The following is a 25,194-nucleotide window of genomic DNA, read 5'->3' on the forward strand; positions in this document are numbered from 1 at the left end:
CCCTTCTTCCCTGTTAGCCATCTTCAGGGGGAGACCTCTAGTGAAGAGACTAACTGGTCCACATATACAATTCCCTTGGGAGTCTGCCCCTATTCCCGAACATGTTGGTCCTGTCCTTCCTACCAATCAAGTCTCATGGATAACATACTATAGGAAGAATCTCAGGAAGGAAGCAGCGTCACCTGTTGCATCTCCGGCTCCGATCCATGAGTCAAACCCGACATCAGGTACATATATTCCTGAAATTAATGAGATTGATACTTGTACTAACGAGTGCAGAGAGGAAAAAGGAGGGAAAGGTGCCGACAGCACCACTATAGCAGATGGGAAGACAACAGTGAATGACGATTCATACACAGCTCTAGAAAATGTGAGTGATACTAAAGATAATAGTGAAAAATGTATGATTTCTAAAGATGAGAAACAAGAAGAGGAGACTAATGATCACAATGGATATTCTGATAGTTTGAAGGAATATGATGCTTCTCTTGATCTTCCAATAGCCCTGAAGAAAGGTATTCGGTCATGTACAAGGTACCCCATGCATAGTTACATGACATACAGTAACCTGTCATCTGAATTCAGGGCCTTTACCACTAGTTTAGATGCAGGGGTGATACCGAGTAACATACAGGAAGCAATGGGAACTGAAGTTTGGAAGGCTGCTGTTATGGAGTAGATGAAAGCTCTGGAGAAAAATGGAACGTGGGATTAGGTTATCCTACCTAAAGGACACAAGACAGTTGGGTGCAAATGGGTTTTCACTATAAAGTACAAGTCAGATGGGATTGTTGATCGGTACAAAGTCAGGTTAGTTGCCAAAGGGTTTACTCAAACCTTTGGGGGAGATTACTCCGAGACATTCTCTCCCGTAGCTAAACTCAATACTATCCGAGTATTGCTATCAGTTGCAGTTAACAAAGATTGGCCTTTGCATCAACTGGATGTAAAGAATGCCTTTCTTAATGGAGAACTTGAGGAGGAAGTCTACATGAATCCTCCTCCTGGATTTGAAGATCAGTTCAAACAGCGAGTCTGCCGACTGAGAAAGTCGCTATATGGGTTGAAACAGTCTCCAAGAGCCTGGTTTGACAGATTTGCCACCTTTGTCAAAGAACAAGAGTATACCCAAGAGCACTCAGATCATACACTTTTTACAAAGAAGTCAACTTTAGGGAAGGTAGCAGTTCTCATTGTGTACGTTGACGATATTGTGCTCTCTGGTGATGATGATGTTGAAATTGTGAAACTCAAAGCAAAGATGGCTAAAGAGTCTAAAATTAAAGACCTTGGGAAGTTAAGATACTTTCTCGAAATGGAAGTAGCCCGGTCTAGGGACGGAATCTCAGTGTCCCAACGGAAATACACGATTGATCTTCTAATGGAAACAGAAATGACTAGGTGCAAACCTGCTGATACCCCAGTTGAATATAATTCAAAGCTCAGAAATACTAGTAACAATGTTCCGGTCAATAAAGAAAGGTATCAGCGGTTAGTTGGGAAATTGATATACTTATCTCATACAAGACCTGATATTTCATATGCAGTGAGTGTCGTCAGTCAGTTTATGCAGGCTCCTTGTGAAGAACACATGATAGCAGTTGAAAGCATCCTTTGATATCTGAAAGGTACACCAGGTAAGGGGTTAATGTTCAAAAAGTCTGATAAACGCTTCATTGAAGCCTACACTGATTCTAATTGAGCAGGGTCTGTTGTTGATAGAAAATCAACATCAGGGTATTGCACATTTGTTTGGGGTAATCTTGTGACCTAGAGGAGCAAGAAACAGGGAGTTGTGGCCAGAAGTAGTGCAGAAGCTGAGTATCAAGCCATGAGTTTAGGGATATGTGAAGAGATATGGTTGATAAAAGTGTTGTCAGATCTTCATCAAGACAATGAGCTCCTAATGAAACTGTTTTGTGACAATAAGGCAGCAATAAGTATTGCAAATAATCCTGTTCAGCATGATAGAACAAAACACATTGAGATCAACCGGCACTTCATCAAGGAAAGACTTGACAACGGAAGTATATGCATTCCTTATGTTCCCTCAAATCAGCAAATTGCAGATGTGCTCACAAAAGGATTACTGAGACAAAGTTTTGATTACTGTGTCAGCAAGTTGGGTCTTATTGATATTTACACCCCAACTTGAGGGGGAGTGTCGAAAAAGCAGCTTGTAACCCTAGGGCCATTTTAGTAATTGTGTGTACCCTAGGGCTTCCCACTAGTCTATTTATTTGGCCTATTCTCTTGTACTTTGTGTATTAGAATCAAATAATAAAAATTAGTGTCTATCGTGGTTTTTCTCCCTATACTAGGGTTTCCACGTAATCTTGTTGTTCTTCTCTTACCTATTCTTTATTTTTTAACAATAACTAACCCTAATCCCAACAAAAAAGATTTTATACCGCTCCCCAAAAGTTGGGTCGTCCAGCCACATCAATCCTATCCTCCACAAGTTGGGTCGCATCCATCATCTCCTCCAGGCCCACAGATCTCATTGCAAAAACCTCCGTACGGATCATGGATCCAATCCATTTGTGAACATGTTGATCAGCACCTCCTCTGGCAAATATGACAATGGAGCAGACAGCTCTTCGAAGCGTTGGAGGTACTCCACAACCGATCCTCTTGTTTGATGGCCAAAAACCGGGTGCACGGTGTCCCTCGCTCCCTTGACCATAAACGTATGAAAATCCCCTCCTTAAGCTCCTTCCACAATTTAAATTTCCTCCGATTCCCTGCCCACCAGTACCAGTTCAATGCCTTGCCTTCCATACGACGGCTATTTTCAGCTTCTCTTTCTCAGTCAGCAAATGCAACTGAAAATAGTGCTCTGCCCTAAAGAACTATCCATCAAGGTCTTCTCTATTGAAAACCGGCATTTCCAGTTTTTTTAACTTAATCTGCTCCGGCCCCTCACTGTTTTCTTTCCTCTGAGCCGATTCCCCTTCTCCATCTTCTCTAACCCCCTCCTATTCTTCTTCTGGCCTCATTTTCCTTTTTCCCATGGACGTACCGGTCACCTCCGACGCTTCCTGGGCGGATTGGTGCTTCGCATACATCTCTGTTAACATAACTTGGATTTTTTCCACCGATTTCTCCAAGACCGGCGGCAGGCTGTAGTTCCTGCTTGATAAGCCCAATGTCGTTCTCTGTCGCCTTCAAGCGTTCCTCCATCTGCTTCTGCATCATTTTCTTCCACTTCCCCAGGTTTTTCGGTGGCTCTAATACCACTTGTAAGGTTCACACCTTAACATCTTATATATTAACACAGAAAACAAGCTCTCAGTGAGCTACAAACAACCAAAATAGTAGTCCTCCGGCAAGAATACCGACCAAGAGAGGAAAACTCTTCTTCCAAATACACTATTCAAAGAATAGACAAGATAACTAACCCTAATCCCAACAAAAAGATTTTATACCCCTCCCCAAAATACCACAACCCTTTCAGCCAAAAAGAACCCATGGTCCTCCCCTAACAGTCAGCTGATGTAATTCCTCTTTTGCCATTCCTCTTGTACACATGCTTGATAGGAGGTCTAACATGATTTCCAATTCAAATCATTTTGGGCCTCCTATATATTCCTTGGAACAAATAGGTTAGTTTAAATGTGAAGGCTTTATGATAGTCAGACAATCTATTTAAAGAAAGATAGTTTGCAATGGTATATTTGGTACATTTACGAGTACCTTTCCTATGGGCAATTGGAATATCAAGATCAAAGACATTAAAGGATTGTGAGAAGATGAAGAACTAGGAGAAATAGGAGTAGAGTGTCTAATATTTGGATCTTCAGGATCATTCATCAAAGCATTAGATTGGTCCTGTGATAAGTCAACTGTCTGACCTCGATCTCTTTGAGTCAAGTTTAACCTGAAGTTCAGGATTTTTACTAGTTGAGTCAGTTTCTAGTGTCTCTTCCTAAAGAAAAACTCTCTACACTTGGCATCGAAGAACTAGAACTCATAATTTCGTGACCACTGATGTTCAGGAGAGGTAAAGTGTCCCAAAAATTATCTTCAAGGTTAGATGTCTCCCTTGGAAGAGAATTTAGGCTAAAAAATGGTTGATTTTCCAAAAAAGACACATCCATACTCTCAAAATACTTGTGGGTCAAAAGACCAAAACATTTGTAAGACTTCTTATGAGAGACAGAGCCTACCAAAATGCATTTAATGGCTCGAGGATCAAGTTTAGTTCGAGAAAGGATAGGAGTATGAACATAAGCAGTAAACCCAAATAATTTAATTGGTAAATCAGAGAACAATCGGTTATTAGGAAAAAAAACTCTTTGAAGTGACTCAGATGAGTTTTAAAATTCAAAAGACGACATTCGATCGATCAGATAAACAACTGAAAAGATTGCATCACCCCAAAATATTTTGGAACATTCATAGAAAACATAAGGGCACGAGCAACTTCAAGTGTCGATTTTTTAGCTCAGCAATGTCATTCTGCTGAGGCGTGTCACAACACGTAATTGATGAAAAATAGCCTTATCTTGCAAAAACTTGGTTAATTGTTCATTAAAATATTCAGTGTCATTATCAAAGTAAAGAATGTGAATTTCAGTTTGAAATTGAGTCCCAATCATATTGTAAAATCGAACAAAGATCTCTTTTACCTCTGACTTTTGTGTTAACAAATAAAGCCAAGTTAAACGAGTGGGAACATCTACGAAGGTAACAAACCAATGCTTACCACTATAAGTCAAAACTTCTGGTGGACCCCAAACATTAGTATGAAGTAAGGAAAAAGGTGATGAAGCCTTGTAAGGTTTAGGCAAATAAGTGGATCGATGATGTTTAGCAAGAAAGCAACTTTCACATTGAAAAACTGAACAAACAAATCCTTTAAATAAATTGGGAAATGGATACTTTAAGTAGAAGAAATTTGGATGTCTTAATCTACGATGCCAAAGCATTATAGTTTCTTTAACAGAAGGAGAATAGACACTACTTAAGCCCTGGACTTCTTTATGACTAGCTGAAACTTCATCAAAGTAATAGAGACCATCAATCATCCTAGCACGTCCAATCGTCCCCCCAAGTCCTAATCCTAAAAGATACAACGAGTTTCATAAAAATAACAAGACAGTTAGCACCCTTAGAGATTTTACTGGATAACAAATTGCAAGCTAATTTTGGAACATGAAGGACAGAAAGTAATATAAGTTTTGTAGTCAAAGAATAGTTCCTTTTTCTGCAATAGAGGTGAAGCTACCATCGACAATGCGAATTTTTTCATTGCAATACACAAGAGAGTATGATTCAAAAAACAAGAGGAACTAGTCATATGATTAGAGGCTCCAAAATCTATAATCCACGAAGATGAATTGAGGCAAGAGAGAGCTTGAGGACAAGTACCTCATTGTGCCAAGGATACACGAGGATTACCAGATGATAAATTGGTCTTTAGCAACTTTAGAATTTGATCAATTTGCTCTTTGGTAAACGGGTTGGAGTCAACAACATTAGCATTAGAGGTATGCTAATGGGAATTTCTCTCACCTTACTTAGAACTTTTCTAATTTGCAGGTTTTCCATGAAGTTCCCAACAAATTTCATGCGTATATCGAGGTTTATTGCAATAGTCACACCAGACACAAGGATTATGTGATTTGTTGGATTGATCAAAAGCATTCATTGCAGTATTTTCAATCACCAACGCAGAGCATTCAATTGAATCAATAGTTTTTTTGCCAATCATAACATTCTTTCGGCTTTCTTCCATGTGAACTTTAAAAAAAAAACATCATTAATAGTTAGAAGAGTAGTTTTTCCAAGTATTCTACCTCTAACTTCACCAAATTCAACATTGAGGCCAGCAAGGAATTTGTAAATACGACCATCTTCAACAGTTTTCCTAAAGTACTCTTAGTCCTTTGTAGACCTCCACTCATACATATCAAAGAGGTCAAGGTCTTGCCACCTTTTTAGGGAGTGAGAGTATTGTGTAATTAAGTTAACTCCTTGTCGTATATCACCCAATTTAAGATTTAAATCAAACACTTGTGATTGATTGCCCAAATCAGAATACATCTGAGTTACAGTATCCCATAATTCTTTGGTAGTAGAGTTACAGTTGACGTCTTCAACCATGAAATTTACGAGCCAAGTCATAACCATGGGGTTTTCAGTGTCCCACCCGACGAATTAAAGGTCATCTGGGCTAGGGGCTGTTTTTTCTCCCGTGATGTAACCAATCCTCCCTTGTCCACAAATATACATCCGAACACCCAATTACAATTAAGGAAAGAATAAAATATAGCAAATATAATATAATAAATACAATGGAGAATTTCACAAAAATGGAAATAATCAACACAATTAATATAGAAAAGAAATAAATATAAATGAAATATTAAAAAACAAACCGAAATTAACTAGAAAATTGAACCGACAATCTTGAAGTAAGAGTGCCTAGTGCACTTGTCTACCAATAGGCCAGAGCTAGTTTTTTATTTCTATTGTGAAACAGTTATGTATAAAAAAGAAACGGAACAATGAGAAACTACTGTTTGTAGTTTCTCAAATTTGGCACAATTTTTAGAAACATTTCTTAAATTGTAGAAATAAAAAATGTGAATGGTTATCAGACAAGTCAGTTTCTTTTTTTTTATAAGAAACAATTTCACAAGTCAGTTTCTTAAAAAATGAGAAACAGAAACAGCAAACGGGAACGTTATTAAACCGGCCTTAAATATGTGTATTTCCCAAACTGTTTTGACTAGTATAGCATTGAATGGGGAAGTTACTACGAGGTTCCAAAGCGTCACAGTGCAAAAGCAAGGAATTTTTCAAATTTGGATCATAAACAATGGAGGTGAAAGCTTCTTCAAGTACTCACCAAGCTTACTATCAGGCATTAGATTCACTGTTTCTCGTTGGGTGACGATGTCCAACAAATGACTAAACATTGTTGAACTGACTATATGTTAAAACTAAGAGCCTTATTAAAGTATTAAACAATTCTATTTTCAATGTTATTCTATTAGCAATAACATTGAAGGAAGAGTAGTTTGGTGCCACGCAATCATTTAATGCTACTAGAAATAGCAAATGGCATCCCATCTATTCTTCTTTACATCCAACACTTCCTCTTCTTCTATCTATTCCATGCCAACTCACCTTCCAGGCTTCTAGTCTGTGCTCAACTAGAGCATGTAAGATATTTTTCTTTGTCTTTTTGTTTCTCTTTCTTTCTTTTTTTTTTCCTTCATCTTTTATTATTCTGCTCTTCCCTTCTAACTCATTTTTTTTCTCGTTCTTCTCTCTTCCCTTCATACTCATCTTATTTTTCTTATTGTTCAAACATGAGTGTGCCTTGAAAACAAAGTGAAATATTTGTTTGAATCTTATTTTCTCTATGAAAATTTTAATACGGATTGCTCTATTTCATTATGTCCCTTACAATACACACATTTGGAGATTGACAATACTGGTTAATCCCAATTCATGTGCATGTGTTAAATCGTGGGACATACGAGCAATTTTTACTCGTATAATACACATCACATCATACATGTTTAATAACATTGCCACATCCAAGCCCATATTTGCAACATGGATTTTTCAATTGGGAATTCCGCAGGTTCTGATGGGTTTGTGGGTTACTTTGTTAACGGTAATGTTCCGACGATGAAGAAGGGAACATTTTCTGTGGGCAACTTTTCAAATCATAAAAAAATGACCTTATTTCTTCATTTTTTTGATAAACTTGAGGACGAGTTTTTTTTTGGAAGGGATAGAATTGAGGGATAGATTAGATAATATTTTGAGTTTTCTTCCTTTAAGAAATATGTCGTCTTTTTAATACTAGTCTAACTTGGTTTATTCTTAATTCTCAACATGGATGATTCCTTCCTTTACTTCCATGACTTCCCATTCATAAAAAAGATTTGATTTTCATTGGCTCTTGAAAAAAAATCCTCTTAGGCTTCACCATGTGTACTAGCGGAATTAGAATTACCCATATTTTAAAATATAATACAGGATTATAAAATTTACATGCACCTCAGTCAAATAGACAAATATATAATGGATAAAGAAAGTGATAGACCTTTGATGATTGTTTCTGAAAGCAGGGGAAAGACTACGTCAGCAAGGATGTGTGCAGTTCTCTCCAAATGAACATCTCTTGTCTCGTGCCAGAATATTAGACATGGCATATCAGTGCTCTCTTCTCCATTCCATTGATGGAAAGAGCATTGTTCACTGCCAAAATGCATCACAAATAAGATATACTTCTAACTTCTTTAATTTTTAGATATGCTACACATCATTTTGAGTGTATGTGAAACATGAACACTAAAACCCAACAGACAACGTCTACCAAGATCATTACTAAAAAGTACACAGAAAATATGCAAAAAAAAAAAAACATAAAATAAAAAATTTAAAAATAATAATAATAACTCTGCAGTCTGGACTAAAATTGATATTTAAAACAGCCATAAATCTCACACATGATACGGAGATGGTAGGTTGCAATCGGTCTTGCTATGAAATTTAAAGAATAATGGATTACTAAAATGGAAACAACTTTCCTTAAGAAAAAATGAACGAATACAAGGACATACAACAAGCCTATAAAAAGAGTAGCTCCCTATACAAAAAAGGACTTCATCTATGTAAAATAATGTCTATAGAATAGTTACAAAAGGTCTTCGAAATCAAAGTCCATAAGAAACATGGAAGCGAACAAGCACCAAAAAATAATAGATTACTTGGATCAAACAAACTATGCTTACTAGCAACTGGATTCACTCAAATCCATGGGAAAAGCTATCATATATCATTCAGCCCAAGTTGAAAATAATTCAAGTACTGCTCTCATGGCCCGATACAGAATACCTCAGATGTAAGCGAACAAGGCACCAAAAAATAATAGATTACTTGGATCAAACAAACTATGCTTACTAGCAACTGGATTCACTCAAATCCATGGGAAAAGCTATCATATATCATTCAGCCCAAGTTGAAAATAATTCAAGTACTGCTCTCATGGCCCGATACAGAATACCTCAGATGTAAGCGAACAAGGCACCAAAAAATAATAGATTACTTGGATCAAACAAACTATGCTTACTAGCAACTGGATTCACTCAAATCCATGGGAAAAGCTATCATATATCATTCAGCCCAAGTTGAAAATAATTCAAGTACTGCTCTCATGGCCCGATACAGAATACCTCAGATGTAAACTTCATCTTCTTCCACATTCATCAGATTGATATGAGGGTTGAGACTAGCAAGCCAGTGAGAGAGATTTGAGTGAGGGACAGGGCGATCAGGCATCGTTTGTTCACTGTTTACTTTCTTGTTTTCTCTCTTTTGTGTAAAATTAAAAAAGCGAAAGGCTTGGACTGGTGGACCTCAGAGGGAAAAACTGGGATAGGATATTCAAGTGGTTGGGTAGAGGGAGGCGCACTTCGGTTCAATTTAGGTCAATTCATCTTAGCTGGACCTAGTGTTTTCCAAAGCTCAAGGTCCAATAAAACGCACCCAAAGTCTCCTAGGCTTTAAGCGTAAGATGCAAAGCAAAAGTGCGGGCTTCATTTTATGAGGTGCACTAAATATTAAAGTACTATATAACGAAAAGAGAGCATATTTGAAGTGGAAATATAAAAAAATAATAATAATAATAACCTTAAACACAAGAAGTTTTGTATTTCGGTCTAGTAAATTTGATTTTTTTGGTTAAAGAAGGAAAAGCCCTAATTATTATTATTTTTAAAAATAATGAAAAACCCCAAAACCTTGGGGCTTCACAAAAGGTCCGCCTTTTTTGTGAGCCTCACCTAGGCACGCACCTAGGAACGCTTTCTAGGCGCACCTTTTTTGTGAGCCTCACCTAAGCACGTCAGACCTGCATCTGAAGCCTAGGCATGCACCCAGGAAGGCTTTCTAAAACACTGACCGGACCAAAGTGAAAAAATCAGTTGTTTTATTTGAATAAACAGAGAAGCTGAAGGATTTACAGACTGATCCAAACTGGCTTGATTCAGTTTCTCAGTTTTTGCAATTTCTTGCACACCCCTTACCATCTTCTACAACTCTCTAGGGTTCAATGAGAATCCAATTCTCACCCACCAACTGCTTAGCAAATTTTGTTGCAAACGAGAATCCAATTTCATCTGCCTTATTTCTTTTGCACATGAAATATCCAACGGATTGCAAAACTAATTTTTGTTTTTAAAAGGAAATACAACTTCTCGTTCATTTTAAAGAGACTAATGTTCAAAAATACATGGGCCATCGGTACGTGGGCCATCGGCCCACATGATATTAAATTAATTTTTTAAGGGGGAAGGCCCACCACAGTAACTTGCTATTGGGGCCTTCGGCGTCTCCTTTGCGTTGCACTACTGCATCGGCTGGCGAACCCCTCTCAAAAAAAACAGAGAGACTAATGCTCAAAAATACATCAACCTTCTAGAGAATAGATAAATAGAGAAAAACAAAAGAATATGAAGAGAAACTGTTGAGATACAAAGATGAGAAGACATAAAAAGGCAAACAATTATTGAAAAACCTAACAAACCACATCCAGAAAGGAAACCCAAGCTAGAATTTGAAGTCATGATGTTATAAAATTTTCGTCTAGAAGAAAATCCATAGCCAACTGAAGGAGAAATTTGGCCCATGACATCTCCAGGAATGAAGTAAGGGAATAGCCTAGAGGCGGGGCCAGGGGTAGAGGGACATGAACACAAACACAACAGCACACCAATTTCTAAAAATGTAGGACAATGACACAAAGGGGACACGTTATTTAAGAAAAAAATAGATAATACTAAAATATCAAATCCAACTTTAGTTTTTTTTTATTAACTACTAATTTTAAATTAAAAAAAAAAAGGAATGAAAATTTAATTAAAATTGAATTTAGTTTAAATTGTAAATGTTGCATAAAGTTCAATAAGTTATTGCCCACTAGACGAAAGCCCAGCCCATTAAAAGAAGGCACACCAGCCCATTTTAGAAGGAAAAAAACTCTAACCCTAAAAGCTGTTACTCCTTTCACCGCACCCCGTGATTTTGCTCTCCTCTCTCCACAACAGCCACCCCACGATTGTTCGATTTCCCTTTCTTCACTGTCACCATTCTAATCAATGTCGCCACCGATTGCCACTCTGCAACGTCATTGTGGATTTGAAAGGTTTGGGTTTTTTATATATCTTTGAGGTGTGACCATCATGTGTCCGAAATTGTTATTTAAGAAAAGGGGGCACAGGAGCATGTCCAAATGTAACCATCCATGCTTCCCAGCCCACGCCCAAAGAACTATGCAAAAGGAGTCTTCCAGTTGGGAAACCAAAAGGACAGGGTTTTAAAGCTATCTCCATCATAAAAATATAAATCATTTTAAAAAATGTTGGCAATTCGTTTAAGAATTTGTTCAAGAACACTTAAAAGCCTGGTTTGACAAAATTGGGAACTTCAGTTCAACTGAGTCATGGGATCCGAAGTTGAATCAAATGAATTTTCAATTTAAACGTGGCATACACATTAAATATGTACATAACCAAACCTGATAGAGAATCGTAAAGCATGAGCAATTTTCTTCTTCTTCTTCCTGAAAGAACTGATAGTCTCTTGGCATCTTCGTAAAACTTCAGTCATGTCTATCTTCAATTCTTTAAGGAGCATCTATTAAAGAAAACTCTATTAACCAAGCAACAGGTACAAAATAAAAATAAAAACTCGGCAATGAGAAAACAGTGGTAAAGAAAATATAAACTCGAACCTTGTTAAGATGCACATGACCAACAAGCCCAGGACCAAGCCCTGAGGGAGTCGGTTGTCTGTTATATCTGCAAATCAGGAGCATGCAGGCAGGAATGTTTACTTGAGGCATTATAGATGATTGAATTATCTTCATTTTTTTTCTAATAAGAAACCAAGCTTTCTTGAGATGGATGAAAGGATATACAAAGGCATAAAAATAAATAGGCCCAAAAGGAACAGCCCTCCCGCTCAGTTACATAAAGGGACTCGGGCTCCCATCCAAATGAATAATGCTAAACTTGACCTACATTCTCTCTCTCTCATAATTTTTACATGGGGCAAGAGACAGAGATAGATAAAAACATAACAGAAGTGTATTGCCAAATTTCCTCCACCCAATGTTATTAAAGTTGTTGAGTTCAGAAAAAAAGTCAAAAAAAGATCTTACCCTCCACCTAGAAACTTACAAAACATAGAATACCACAGACGGAAATGATCCATTACCAAATTTTAATTTCATCGAACACCCAGAAATTCAACTTATTCCACAAGCAGGCTTTTCAGACCTTTCCTAAAATTAATACAATTTGTTGTAGACCTGTAGTCACATAGAGCTGCTATTTTCCATTAAATTAGAAGTTCGCAAAATCTCCATCAATCTTTATCAAGGCCTTGTCATCCATAAACGGATTAATGGAATTTTGAAATTGGAAATAATCTTCCAAAGCATACTGAATTTCCTTCCAAGAATAATAACTTTCTTCCATTTTAAGTCCTTTAAGTGTTAATATAATTTGAACAAACAATATCTGGTAGGAAGTTGAAAACTCATGCATGCAACAATTTCAATATTGGTATCAACATTTCACTTTCACGAATATATTGATAGATGTGTCAATAAAATATCAATACTAACGGATATTTTTGTAAATTTAAAAAAAATTATAAAAATTATTTTCATCAGTATTTATCTTGGGATTAATGAACTACAATTTTCTAAGTTCTATGGTATTAATAAAAGATATGGATATATCACTTGAAGATGACAACTCTCATTAAGAAAAATGAAAGAATACATAGGCATAAAAAAAATAATAATAATAAATTTTTAAAATATAAAAATTTAAAAAATTTAAAAAATAATAATAATAATAATAACCCATAGAAAAGAGTGCTCCTTTTACAAGGGACTCCAACTATGCAAAATAGTGGCTATTAGTCACAAAAAGTCTTAAAAATTGAAGCCTGTCGAGAAACATGATAACGAATGAGGGACCAGACTTCCGAAGGATCCCTATCAACTCCCCAAAACACTATCATTACGCTCACCCCACAAAACCTATAAGATCACACACACCCCAACACACCATAGAAAACGACCTTTCTCCCAAAAGTCAATCATATCACTAACATCCCAGTGACAAGCATGCATCAACCCAAACGTCTGGAAAAAAGAATCCCAAACACCTAAAGCACGGACACTCCTAAAATGACCAAGTGTCAGTGTCAAACACATGACTAACACTGACATGTCATAATTTTTTATTATATTTTTTTTTATTTCCAACACGGTTGGACACAACTGGAGACACCTCCAGGACATAGCAAGCTGAAAAAAAAATAAAAAATAAAAACTAAAATCGGGAATTTTAAGCTCAAGCCTAACCCATCATTATTCAAACCTATGTTAGGGTTTTCTTTTTTTTGGTTGACTAGCCTAATTTTCGTATGACTACTGAACTCTCACACCCACATCAATTTTTCCTCCTTCCTCAAACAAAGCCACTTGAAGACCTCCACGCAGGAATCGATCTTTTTCCTTTTCCTAAATCTATTTCTGTTTTTATTTTTTTCTCTCCTGTTTTTTGAATTTTCTCTAATCTTTCTTTTTTTTCTTTACATTTCTTTAATTAAAAATTTGAAGCTTTTTTCGAAGGCTTTTTATTTGAAATATGTAGAAGGCTTGTTTGACTCTAATTTGTAGTTTTGTTGTGCTAAACTAATTAATAACGTATTAGAACTCGAATATTGTTATGACTTAGGACATTAGACCGTTGGTCATCTTATCTATTGTCTTTTTCATGAATTGTATGGTTGTTATTTTGATATTTCTAAAGGTAATATTTCACAACATTTTATATGCACAGCATATATTTATTTTTGTAAAAGAAAATATAATGTAAGTCCGACGTGTCATGTCCTACTTTTTTTTTTAAAATTGGCACGTCGCCGAGTCAATATCGTGTCATGTCATATCACGTGTCAATGTCTATGCTTCATAGAAAAACACAACTCGCATAATCACAACCCCAAAAAAATGGTCCAGATATTCCTCCGCCTTCCAAAAAAGAATACAACAAAAAGTCCCAACCAGCGAAGGAATTTCCTCACGAGCCTATCCAACGTGTTAGCAAGACCGTGGAGAATCTGCCAAGTAAAGAACCTAACCTTCCTAAGTATCCTAATCCTCAAAAGAAGAAAGAACCATAAAGATTTGACATCCTTAAGGGAGAAGGATCAACCCTGAATATCACTTAACCCCTTAAGTGATATCAGATTTCACTTAGCCATTAATATCAATGACGGACCCTCCAACTATGGATACATCCATGTAGATATCAACGTATTGACAGATATATTTAATCCTTGAGGTATGCTAAACAATTACTTTGAAATATAATACAATTGCTCTGAATATAACAAAGAAAACATGCAATCATATATTAAGGAAAAATGGGAATAACAAGGTGTAAGAGGGGAACATACTCGATCATGAAATCCACTGCCGCATCTTTAAGGGTGACTTTCTTCAGGTGACTCTTAACCACATACGCTGCATTTTCATTGCAATATTTTCTACCACAAGCACAATTATTCAGATATAATATCACCCGACGATCAATAGGCTCATTCTTAAAACTGACCTTGCAAAGAAGAATCTCCTGCCACAAGAAATGGAAAAATTCACCGACCATACAGCATGTAAAGGATTCAAAAGTGCTACAGTAAGTACTTGATTCATGAGACCACACAAATAGTATGAAAATTTGGGGCAGTAAAAGATAACACACTGTAGAATAGTATAGTTGCATTTTGATTAAAATTTTAGTCATTTATCTCTTCATTGCATTTTGTTATTCTTTCCTTTTATAATCAGTTTCCTTCGTTGGTTTTTTTCTCTTGTATAATATTTACTCATTGGATCATTTTCTGAAATAACAAAAATATATCTCCAAAAATAACTCAATTTTTATTTAAATGGAGCAAAAAAAAATAATAATCGACCGTATAGAAAATGATAATCACCTTCATCATGTCCCATGATGAATTGCTGCTAGGAGTAGAATCAAGAACTGCCTTATAAGCAGGATTCGACATGGCGGTAGCTGCTAGAACACCAACCGGTTCACCAGGAGGAAATAAACTATAAGGCTTCATCATTCCAGCCTTCATTCCATATTCAAGTTGAATGATGGAATTGCTACAAACATTCCTCACAGTACCATCATAACAAATAACAACATCTCGAAGGATGGCCATCAAGTTTTTGAAAAGAGTTCCAGGTTCAGTAAGCCCTCTCGATGAACGAACCATTACCTCTCTTGTGGAAATTGAATGGACCATTTCCTCATATGGATCCAAACCATGGAAAAAACATCCTTTGACCAATCCAAATTCAGCAGAAGGATAGTCAATTTTATCAGAAGAATATCTATTGTGAAACAGAGAGGCCACATCCTCGATCAATGTCTTGGAATAAAATTTTCCCTTGTCAGAAAGCTGCAATCCAAGAAACCCAATTTGTTGAACCACCTTGTTAACAGCTGAATCACTTTTGGAGTCAAATAATTTCCCTAATGAAGATAATTTTAAGATAAAGTTTGTAAATGGAACTTTAACTGCTCGAATGTGATTCTCTAACTGCAACTCCACCAGCTCGTTGAATGTTGACCTTAACTGATACAGCAAAGGTGATATAACTTGAATATTCTTTTGAAGAGCTTGTAAAAATGCCATGGGCATGGAATAATCATCCAAGCCAACACTGAAACCTTCTGAAAATATATGTTCCATCAATAACGGCTGTAAAGAATCAAAAAATCTCAGAACCTCTTCAGGACCCTTCTGAAAAAAAATTGACGTCAAAATTTCATTAATTAATGATGGCATAGCATCTCTGTCAAAGTCAAATTTAAGAAAATCGCTATTCTTTATCAAGTAACTATCCCCATGGCAGTCAAAACATGCAGGCAACACAGTTTGTAGTATCTGCAAAGCAGTCCAATGAAGACTTCCAGAACGAACTCCCAATAAGGCAGGAGGTGGCAGATACGAAGAAACAAACATGGCCAGTTGCTGTGCAGCAGCTTTGTCCAAGAAATATTTCCTGAACATCATCTTGAGAGACAACAATGAATCATTAGCCAACTGCAAATTCAGATTCCCACTGTGAGAGCTAAGCAGCTGTTTTTCCACAGAGAAAAGTCCCAACACCTCAGCTTTTGCTGCAATGGACTGGGGATAAAATAGATGAATACAATCACCATCAAAATCTGCACTCAAGGGTCCACATATTAGAGGGTTGATCTTGACTGTGTGGTCATCGTGCAGATACACCCTCAGAGCTTGCAAAGAATGTTTATGAGTAGTTGGAGGTCGATTGATGAAAACAATGTCTCCATCCATGATCCGCCGATGAACTATTTGACCAGGTTTCAGATAAGTATGGCCCATTGAACCTTCACGAAGTGAATAGGCAGAAGAACCATCTCTGTAGGTTAAACATAACTTCTTGTCCACCAGTTCCTGTAAATACTTTATGTTATGCACACTAACCCTCTCCTCGAATGTGATCCTTTGTGCTACTTCAAAAGGTACGCCAATTTCATTAACTAGTTTGTAAGCATCTCCAGTAATCACACTGCGAGAAGAGAAACCAGAGCCCTTTCGAATAAACAAAGTTCTCATTTTCTCAAGCCATGCTTTAGTGGAAGGATCATTTAACTCTTTATTAACACCATATCGTGCATCTATGCCACGAGATGCCTTAACAGTTCCTCTAACTTGGAGATATTGATCAACGGCCAATTGCAAGTCATTAGCTTCTACTTCATGGGATTCAAAATTTGGAGCACCAGACCTAGAACCTCTAATGATTTCCACTTGCTTAAGAATTTTCTTCAGCATTGAAACAGCTGGATCCTAGGTAACAACACAAAGTAAATTATTAAAAAGATCTAGTAATAGAACTATCAACAACATGTTTGAAAAATTGAAAAGGAAATCCTCCTGTAGCCAATCTGCCCCCGTATGTGAGCCTGAGGTCTTACCGAAGACATGACAGTAACACCATCAGAAATTTCTGGTACCGACAAGCAGTTGGGAGGGACTGGTAAATATTGCAAGATATATCCGTCCTGAGGACAATAACCTCTGCCAGCAAGCTTTTTTCTGGTCTCATTGGGAATTTTTTTCAGCATTTCCTTCACCTGTCAATTTGTGCCAAAGCCCGCAATTACTAACATATCAGTGACAATAGAAAGCAAACACAACCACATTTGAAAGTTCAGGGACTATAATTGAACAAAACCCAAATTTCAGAGATGATGGTATTTTAACCTTAAAAAACAAAAAGAATACCCTACAGGTCAGGGAGCCGAGGGTCTTCCCTCCCAAAGAAAAGTTAGTAATGCTTTCCAGTTTCTAATACTCATGGAAACACTATAATTACAAAAGAAGTCTTTGTGATTTGAACTCTACTACCAAGAGCCCATATGTATACCATTTATTAATAAAAATAAAAAAAATAAAAAATAAAACTTATGATTATCCGATATCTGTTAACAAGCAATTATTGTTCCACAAAGTACCTCACTAGTTATAGAACACGATGGCATAGGTTGCATCTTTGCACCTAACATCACCAAGGATCTTCACCAAAAAAAGGTCCTTGAGTTGCCCTCTCTATCTGGAAACCATTTTCCCTATATGACGTAGCATGATTCTCATGTTTTTGGCTCTTTCTTTTAAGTTTCTTTGAAAGATCTTGCATCTTCTTTAAGTTTCTTTAAGTTTTCGATATCTTACATATTATAGGTTATCATTCACTTACCCTTTGACAAAGTTGGGTAATCTTCAAGAGTAGTCTGTTAGTTGGCCAATTGATGGCCTTATAAATACTAGGGCTTAGGTTGTAATTTAGGATTGAACTACAGAATGTAGAGGTTTGATTCAAACAGTAGTTTTTACTACATTAATTGGTATCAGAGTCCAAGTACCCTCATGGCTGCCAAAAAGCAAACACTCCGGCTGGTGGATAAAACACCACCAGCAGCAGAAACGAAGCAGACCATTCCACTGCCCTCTCTCCACCATCTATCGCCAGTTTTTTTTTCTTTTTTGAAAATGACCAACACTTTTCATTAAACAAATGAAAAGAAACTAATACTCAAAATACACCACAATAATAAAAATAAAAACAAAATAAAATCCTCCAGACAAAACTAGTAAGGTAAAAGAAAACCAAGACAAATAAGACTTGTTAAAAAGGGGAAAAATGAGACCATCCCAACTTCGAGAGATATCTTGAACGGAAAAACCACCAAAGAACTTTGATAACAACCAATAAGAAGCTTTGAGAAGTGCTGAATCAAAACAATGAAATTGAGAAAGAGAAGAATTCTGAAATATTCTTTCTTTCTTTCCAACCAAAGTTTCTGAGAAGGGCTTTAATAGCATTAATCCTAAGCAGGTTCTACCTTGGAGCCAATTGAGAACCCAACGTAAGTTGTAAAACATTAGCTTTCAAAGTGTTTGGCACCCATTGGAAGCTGAAAATTCTGCGAAGCTTGATCCAACATGACAACGCATAGAGGCATTAAAAAAATTTGATTGAGAGATTCACCCGCCTTATAATAAAAGAAGCAAACTGAGGGGCAAAGACATTGCTTAGGACACTTTTGCCGTTAAAATTTCTGCTAAATTTAGATTACCATTAAGCATAATCCAAATCAAATATTAGTCCTCTTAGGACACCTTGACTTCCCCAGAGCTACAAATAGGAAGCTATCCGAAGGAGAAGAAGATTTCAAATAACCTGTCAAAGACTAGATTGAAAAAAGAAAGAAAGAAAGAAAAGAAAAGAGAGGGAAAAAAAAAGAAAAAGAAAACCCAAAGGTTCAAGGGACCATTTACAAGAATCATCATTTAAAGAAACTTTGTAAGCAGGATGATCATTAATAAATTCTAGAAATCCACTATTTCTTCATCTTTTAAAAAAAATGAAAAAAAAATTAAAAGAATGAAATGAAAAGAGACTAATGTTTACAAATGAAACGATATTTTTCATTATTGTATCCCCTATGGGGTCCTCGTACTTTCGAGCGTTAGTTCCTTTTTATTTCATCAATGAAAAGTGTCATTTGTTTCCTTTTAAAAAATCCTGAAGGAAGAAAAGAAAAAGAACACCAGGAGAACTCTAATAAAAGAAAAAAAGCATCCCAAAAGTACAAGGAGGTGAACAAAGTAGCCAGAATGATGGAAAAGGGGGCAATGTGATGAGACTTTGAGGCGCACCGATTCAGACAAGCAAACCACATAAAACCATGAGAAGGCTTCTAGAATATCAAGACCAAGGCCTTTCAAACCAAAAAACCAAGAACGTAATAAAAGCCAAAATGAAACCCCATGATCAAGTCAAAAAAATCCCAGAAAGAGGAAACCGAAGCTTCTTGATTTAGTGAAAGAGCAAATAAACGAGGAAAGCACACCTTGAGAGAAGAATGATTGATCCAAGGATCAGTCCAAATATGAATTCTTTCATCATTCCCCAGACTACCAAAGCCTGCATTTTCCTCCAAGTTTTAGAAATATTCACCCAAGGACTTCTAAGGCTCAAATTATTTCTTCAAAGTGTATGCTAATTAAACTCTCGACGGGCCGACGGCCATCAATACTAGCAATGATTTGTCCCCAAAAGGAATTTGGTTCTTGAATGAAGCGCCATCCCCATTTAGAGATAAGAGCCAATGGTCAGTTGCTTGCAGACGATTGAAGAGCATTGTGATAGTTTACAGAAACTAAAATTGTTGGCGAGATACATCAAATGATGGTCTCAATGACTCGACAAATAGTACAACTGATGATCAACCAAGATCAAGCGTGAAATAGGGAAAATAGAGAAGGCCCACGACATCAATAAAGAGCTAACAATGCTCTAAGAATTCAAGAAAGGACGCGAACAGCCACCCCAATAAACGTTCAAGTTGGCCTCCAATTGTTCAAAAGAACAATAGAGAGAAGAACTATATCCAAGGCAGCCCAACTGTGAGATGGATTGCTCCTAACAAGAATACAAAGAACGCAAAGGGAGCATTTGGGGCAAGGGGTGAAGTTGTGAACTCCATGGAGTTATGAAATCTGAGGAGTTGTAAACTCTTGTAAACTCTTGGGGCTCACAATGTCGGGAGTTAAGAAGGTATAACAGTGATTTTTTTTAGTAGTGGAACCCACAAACTCCATGGGCAATCAAGAAGTGAAGTTCACAACTCCTTAGTTCCCAACTCCCTATTTCTCAACTCTTTAGCCCAAACACCCTATAGAAGATAGATTTATATTGCAATATCAATGAAGAAACTACGATATATTGTAACCTTTCGAGAGGGCTACTCTCTCCCTAATTCCCCACTAGAAATTGCTACTCAAATAATTCACACTTTTCTCCCAATCGCACTCCCTCTCTTTATAACGAAAAGCCCTAACAAACTTACTAGCTATTTACTTATACACCCCTTGCTAATAACCATACTAATATTCTACTAATAATCCTATTAATCTCTAACTAGGGCTCTCACATCGAGTAACGAAGAAAAAGCAAGCAATCTTGACAAAGAAAAAAGAATAACTTATAATAAGTACATAAAGAAACTTCACATACCCAATTTCAGTGATAAAATGAATATTCTAACCTTCTTGGATTAGATCAAAAATGTCGAAAGTTTTGCTAGGTATGTAAGCATGCTTGGGAGAAAGAAAGTACAGCTTGTGGAACTCAAACTAAAGGGTGAAGACTCAATTGAAGCCAATAAGGTTGAATTTGGAACATCTGGAGGTTCTCCAAGAAAATTCTCTCAAGAACATAATTCTGACTTTTTACATGATAGTACTATGCTTAATTTGCAATTATTGGATTTGGAACATCAGGATGTGGGAAGACAAATTGGTATGCTTTACAGGTGTTTTAATACATTCAAGAAGACAGTTTCAGTTGGGGTATTCCAAAACCATAGGAAGAAGCCAATTTCAACTTCAGAAGTTTGTGTGCTTCCTCATATCTTCTGACTCAAGGACGAGTATTTTTTAAGAGGGAGGGAATTGATGTAGCATTATTCTCATGTTTCTTACTCTTTCTTTTAAGTTTCTTTGGAAAATCCTATATTTTCCTTTAAATTTCTGTAAATTCTTGGTTTCTTGTTCTTTAGTTTACAGTAAATTATCTTGTTCTTGGTTTCTTGACAAGGCTAGAGCCAGAGGAAGATTTGGGACTTCCCTTATTTCTTGGGGTCTAGAAAGTCCACTTGTCAAAAGTTTTTCTAAAATTAGAATACTTATGTAAGTATCTTATCTAACTTTCTGTAACCCTCAGTTCTGTGAGAAGTGAATACTCTGTGTTAATTTCTTTTCTCCTTTTTTCTATTTTTTGGTGTGCATGTGTGTGTGTCGGGGAGTCTTAAGAATATGGGGAAAAAAACAAAACAAAAAAACAAAAAAAAAAAAAAAAAAAAAAAAAAAAAAAAACAACAACAACAACAACAACATTTGGGAGGAAACTGAAAGCACAAAATACAAATCACACGAGTGTATACATACTCAACAACCTAGGAAGAATTACTTAAATGGACACGGAAGAAAATCAGTTCACACTACCATACATAACCACAACTCCGAATTGTAGGAAATCAAACTGGGTTCGTATAACAGAACTGGTAAATAACTCTCTACCAAACAAAGAGATGAAAGAGAACTTAAAAGGATTGGAGGGCAGTGAGCATTAAACCTCGCAAGGGAGCAAGGTTCGAGTGAGATTATCACCATAACGGAAACCATATCTTTCTAAAAAATCCCAAAATCCTTCTCGTAGTGAAGTCCTAGATGGTACTTTTAGTTGCAAGTAACTAGCACCGTCTGCTTTTTTTGCCTCTCGAATAGAAACTTGTGAAGCATCCTGCCAAGAAGAAAATGAAAATGATTAGTAGCTGAAATGAAGAGAAATCAAACTAAAATTTTAAACAGCCAGTTAAAATCAATTGCTATTATCAGATAAACATATCAAATTATAACGTAGGCTAGAGTACAAGAACAGTCTGAGAAATTCTAGACCTGGTTGGACATTTCATTTCTTTTTTAACAAGGGACAGAAATTTTCATTGAAAAGATGAAAAACAGACTAATGCTTAAAGATATACAGACTCCAAAAAAATTAAAAAGAAAATATGAAGAGAGAAATATAAAGATACCACAAACCATAACAAATGATATATTTTCATTAAATAATTCCTACTGGTAAACTTCCTTGCCCTTTCTTTTTGGGGGGTGTGTGTGTGGGGTAAAGATACATATGACAACCCCACAACTCGAGGTTACAAAAGACTACTTCAAATAGAATTAATCGCAAGAGATATGAACAGTAAGCAATCTTGAGAACTAAAGGACACAATTGTACAACATATAGAACAAATCCTCTTCAAGTAAGGTCGTACCAACCGTAAGCAATCTGTGACGTAGATATTGATCTAGAAGTCACACAGACGGTTCACAGAGTTCAAATACAAAGAACTTATCATGACTATGGGTGAAAGCTCCTGTTAATAAAACAAAATTCCAGGTGAAAGTGAATCCTATATGTTGAAGATGAGAGGAAGATAGTCTTTTTATATATCTGAGAGTCCGGGCCAACTTACATGCATCTCAAATAGTCTCACGTGACAACCAACCTGACCCTACAACATTTGAGTATCAAGGAAACTTGTAGGATATCAAATTCTAGGTAATTGGTCACCATGGATTGAATCTATGACCCCTTAGCCCTTCATCAGGGGATGTTCCCTTATGAGAGCAAGATAGCCTACAAATACTCGTAGATAAAGATCAAACACTCGATCCATAGGAATGCGAAGCACAGGGGATACATTACATAGGAAATTCCAAAATAAACAAGTTGCAAAACATTTTGCAAATGTCGGCACTCTTTCTAGGTTGTGACCTATGATGTTTTAAATAATTTACATAAATATATAAATCCTTGATAAAATAAAAAATAATAATAATAATAATGAAAAACCACCAACCAACTCTTTAAACAAGGATTTGACCCAGAATCCAGCCACACAAGTATTCAAATGCCCTTATCCAATTGACCTCTCTTCAACTTAGTGAGAAGCCTTCAATTAAATGTACTTGTTCGAGATAACAATAGTTTTCCACCTTCTCATCGTTCAAGTTCTTGGTTACAGAAACTTCCTGCAACAATAGTCTGCCGCCTCTCTTCTTTCAACACAACCACACCCCCCCCCCCCCCCCCCCCCACCACCACCACAAAAAAAAAAAACAAATCTTCTCATTAATGTACTAATGCTCCAGAGTTACAACCTCCAAAAAGGAGCAAAGAGAATTGCCTTCTCTTTTTAGTAGCTTTTTTTTGTATGCTCAAGTACATTCCTTCATTTTTTGCAAATGAAAGTTCGGTTTCTTACTAAAAAGCTTGCCGCAAACAAACTTTCCTCCCATGCCTCGAGTACTGATAAATCTAAAATACTAGTCATCACTATAGAACCCAAAAAGGAAGGGGCAGTATGCTACAATGAAACAAACTTGCGAGTACCCATACTAGAGTGACACATATAACAGAACCAAAACAAGAAAAGACGTCAAAAGCTGATAAAGATATCTTGAGAACGGCATTTCCTGTTTCTTTTCATTACATTAATGAATGGTATTGTTTCTTGTTTCGAAAATAAGAGAAATAAAATTGAGAATAGTGCCTTTACCTCACAACATGCGGATAACAATCTTTCTGCAAAACCAATATTCTTCGAAGGAAACTGAAGAGAGAAAACAAATATCCAATAAAAGTCCAGGCATAAAATTCAAGAATAAAAGCATGGCATGACAAAATTATTATTTCTGGAAGGAGACTGCAAAAATTATTAAAGAACAGACAACTCAGAGGAGAAAACCCATCAAATAGTGGTTCATTGGCAGTAAAAATATATGATCACTCTTCCTAATCCTTGAGTTTAGTTGATTGTTCATTCCTCTTGTATTTTGAGCTTTATCTTAATGAAGAGACTGTTTCCTTTTCCAAAATAATATATATATATATATATATATATGATCATTCTTGAACATACCACCATAGTTGAACAGGAAATAAGGGAACCCAGTTAATGAAGTACAGTGAAGTCAAACTGAACGGTGGGAAAGCAACAAGGATATTCGCACTAGGATAAAATTGTAGGTTATCACAACCTCTAAACACTCGAGGGTTGTTTGGGCACTACTTCCAAATCAGAAATTCTAGAAATCTGATTTACCATGGGCTTTGTTGTCTACAATCAGAAACATGGGAACGTTGAAGTCTATGTTTGGAGTGCAAGGTTTGGTTGGTTAAATTTCTGATGCATATGTGCATGGATGGGTTTGGCTGAGTTTGGCTAGTCTGATTTTTCAACATGAAAAAAAAAAAAAAAAAAAAAAAGGGTTCCCATTTTTTTAATCTGATAGTTTATATTTTGTCCAATTCTGTATGAAACAACTGTACCAACCATATTCAAATTGGAATTATAAGTTTGTTTATGTTTGATTTCTTTTTATATCATTATAATTATAATAAAATTCATACTGACAATCTTTTTTTAAACTTACTTTTAATTAATTTCTTTTTATCATTACTTATTTTTCAAATAAATTTATAAACTCTTCAACTCTTTAACTCTAGAGATTCATAGATAAGATTCAATTTTACAGATCAAAATGAAGATCATATTTTAAGATTAAAAATCTAAAACTATAATCTCATTACAAATAAAATTCATAGATAAGAGACTTGTTTCCTTTTCAAAAAAAAACATTACAAATAAAATGCATTGTACAAGCATGATATCAGAGATTAAGTAGGAACATAACTGACAAAGCACGGTCTTAAACAAATATTACAAAGAAAACTGTAGTCGTTTAGACAAAATAGATTCACAATAAAAGTAGATGAACGTGAGCAAAGCCTAGATTTTTCAATGGAAGGTGTCAACTCACAGTGCTCTCCCGAGAACATGTATGCAGTACTCATATTTCTTCTTTTTTTTTTTCTTTTTTGCAATAAATATATATATATATATATATATATATATTATTTTTTTTTTTTTTTTTTTTTTGAAAATTAAATACCCTTTTTAATATATC

General features: G+C 36.0%; 1 protein-coding gene and 1 pseudogene across 3 annotated transcripts in view; one reads left to right on the forward strand and one right to left on the reverse strand.

Moving 5' to 3' along the window:
- Nucleotides 1–25,194, reverse strand: part of NRPD1B (nuclear RNA polymerase D1B) — a 44,914-nt gene that overhangs the window by 14,605 nt on the left and 5,115 nt on the right. For all 3 annotated transcript variants that reach the window (XM_090308196.1, XM_090308195.1, XM_090308197.1), the window contains 8 exons: nt 23,784–23,837; nt 21,794–21,961; nt 17,070–17,228; nt 15,046–16,941; nt 14,506–14,681; nt 11,759–11,825; nt 11,543–11,661; nt 8,069–8,223 (listed from right to left, as the gene is read on the reverse strand). In XM_090308196.1, the coding sequence (XP_090164322.1) occupies nt 8,069–8,223; nt 11,543–11,661; nt 11,759–11,825; nt 14,506–14,681; nt 15,046–16,941; nt 17,070–17,228; nt 21,794–21,961; nt 23,784–23,837 (2,794 nt within the window). The remainder of the gene's footprint in view (nt 1–8,068; nt 8,224–11,542; nt 11,662–11,758; nt 11,826–14,505; nt 14,682–15,045; nt 16,942–17,069; nt 17,229–21,793; nt 21,962–23,783; nt 23,838–25,194) is intronic.
- LOC120068691 (U2 spliceosomal RNA) lies at nt 10,216–10,399 on the forward strand (annotated as a pseudogene).

The sequence above is a fragment of the Benincasa hispida genome, chromosome 12 (assembly GCF_027475165.1).
Source record: "Benincasa hispida cultivar pf3 chromosome 12, pf3_genome.v1.1, whole genome shotgun sequence".
Lineage (NCBI taxonomy): Eukaryota > Viridiplantae > Streptophyta > Magnoliopsida > Cucurbitales > Cucurbitaceae > Benincasa > Benincasa hispida.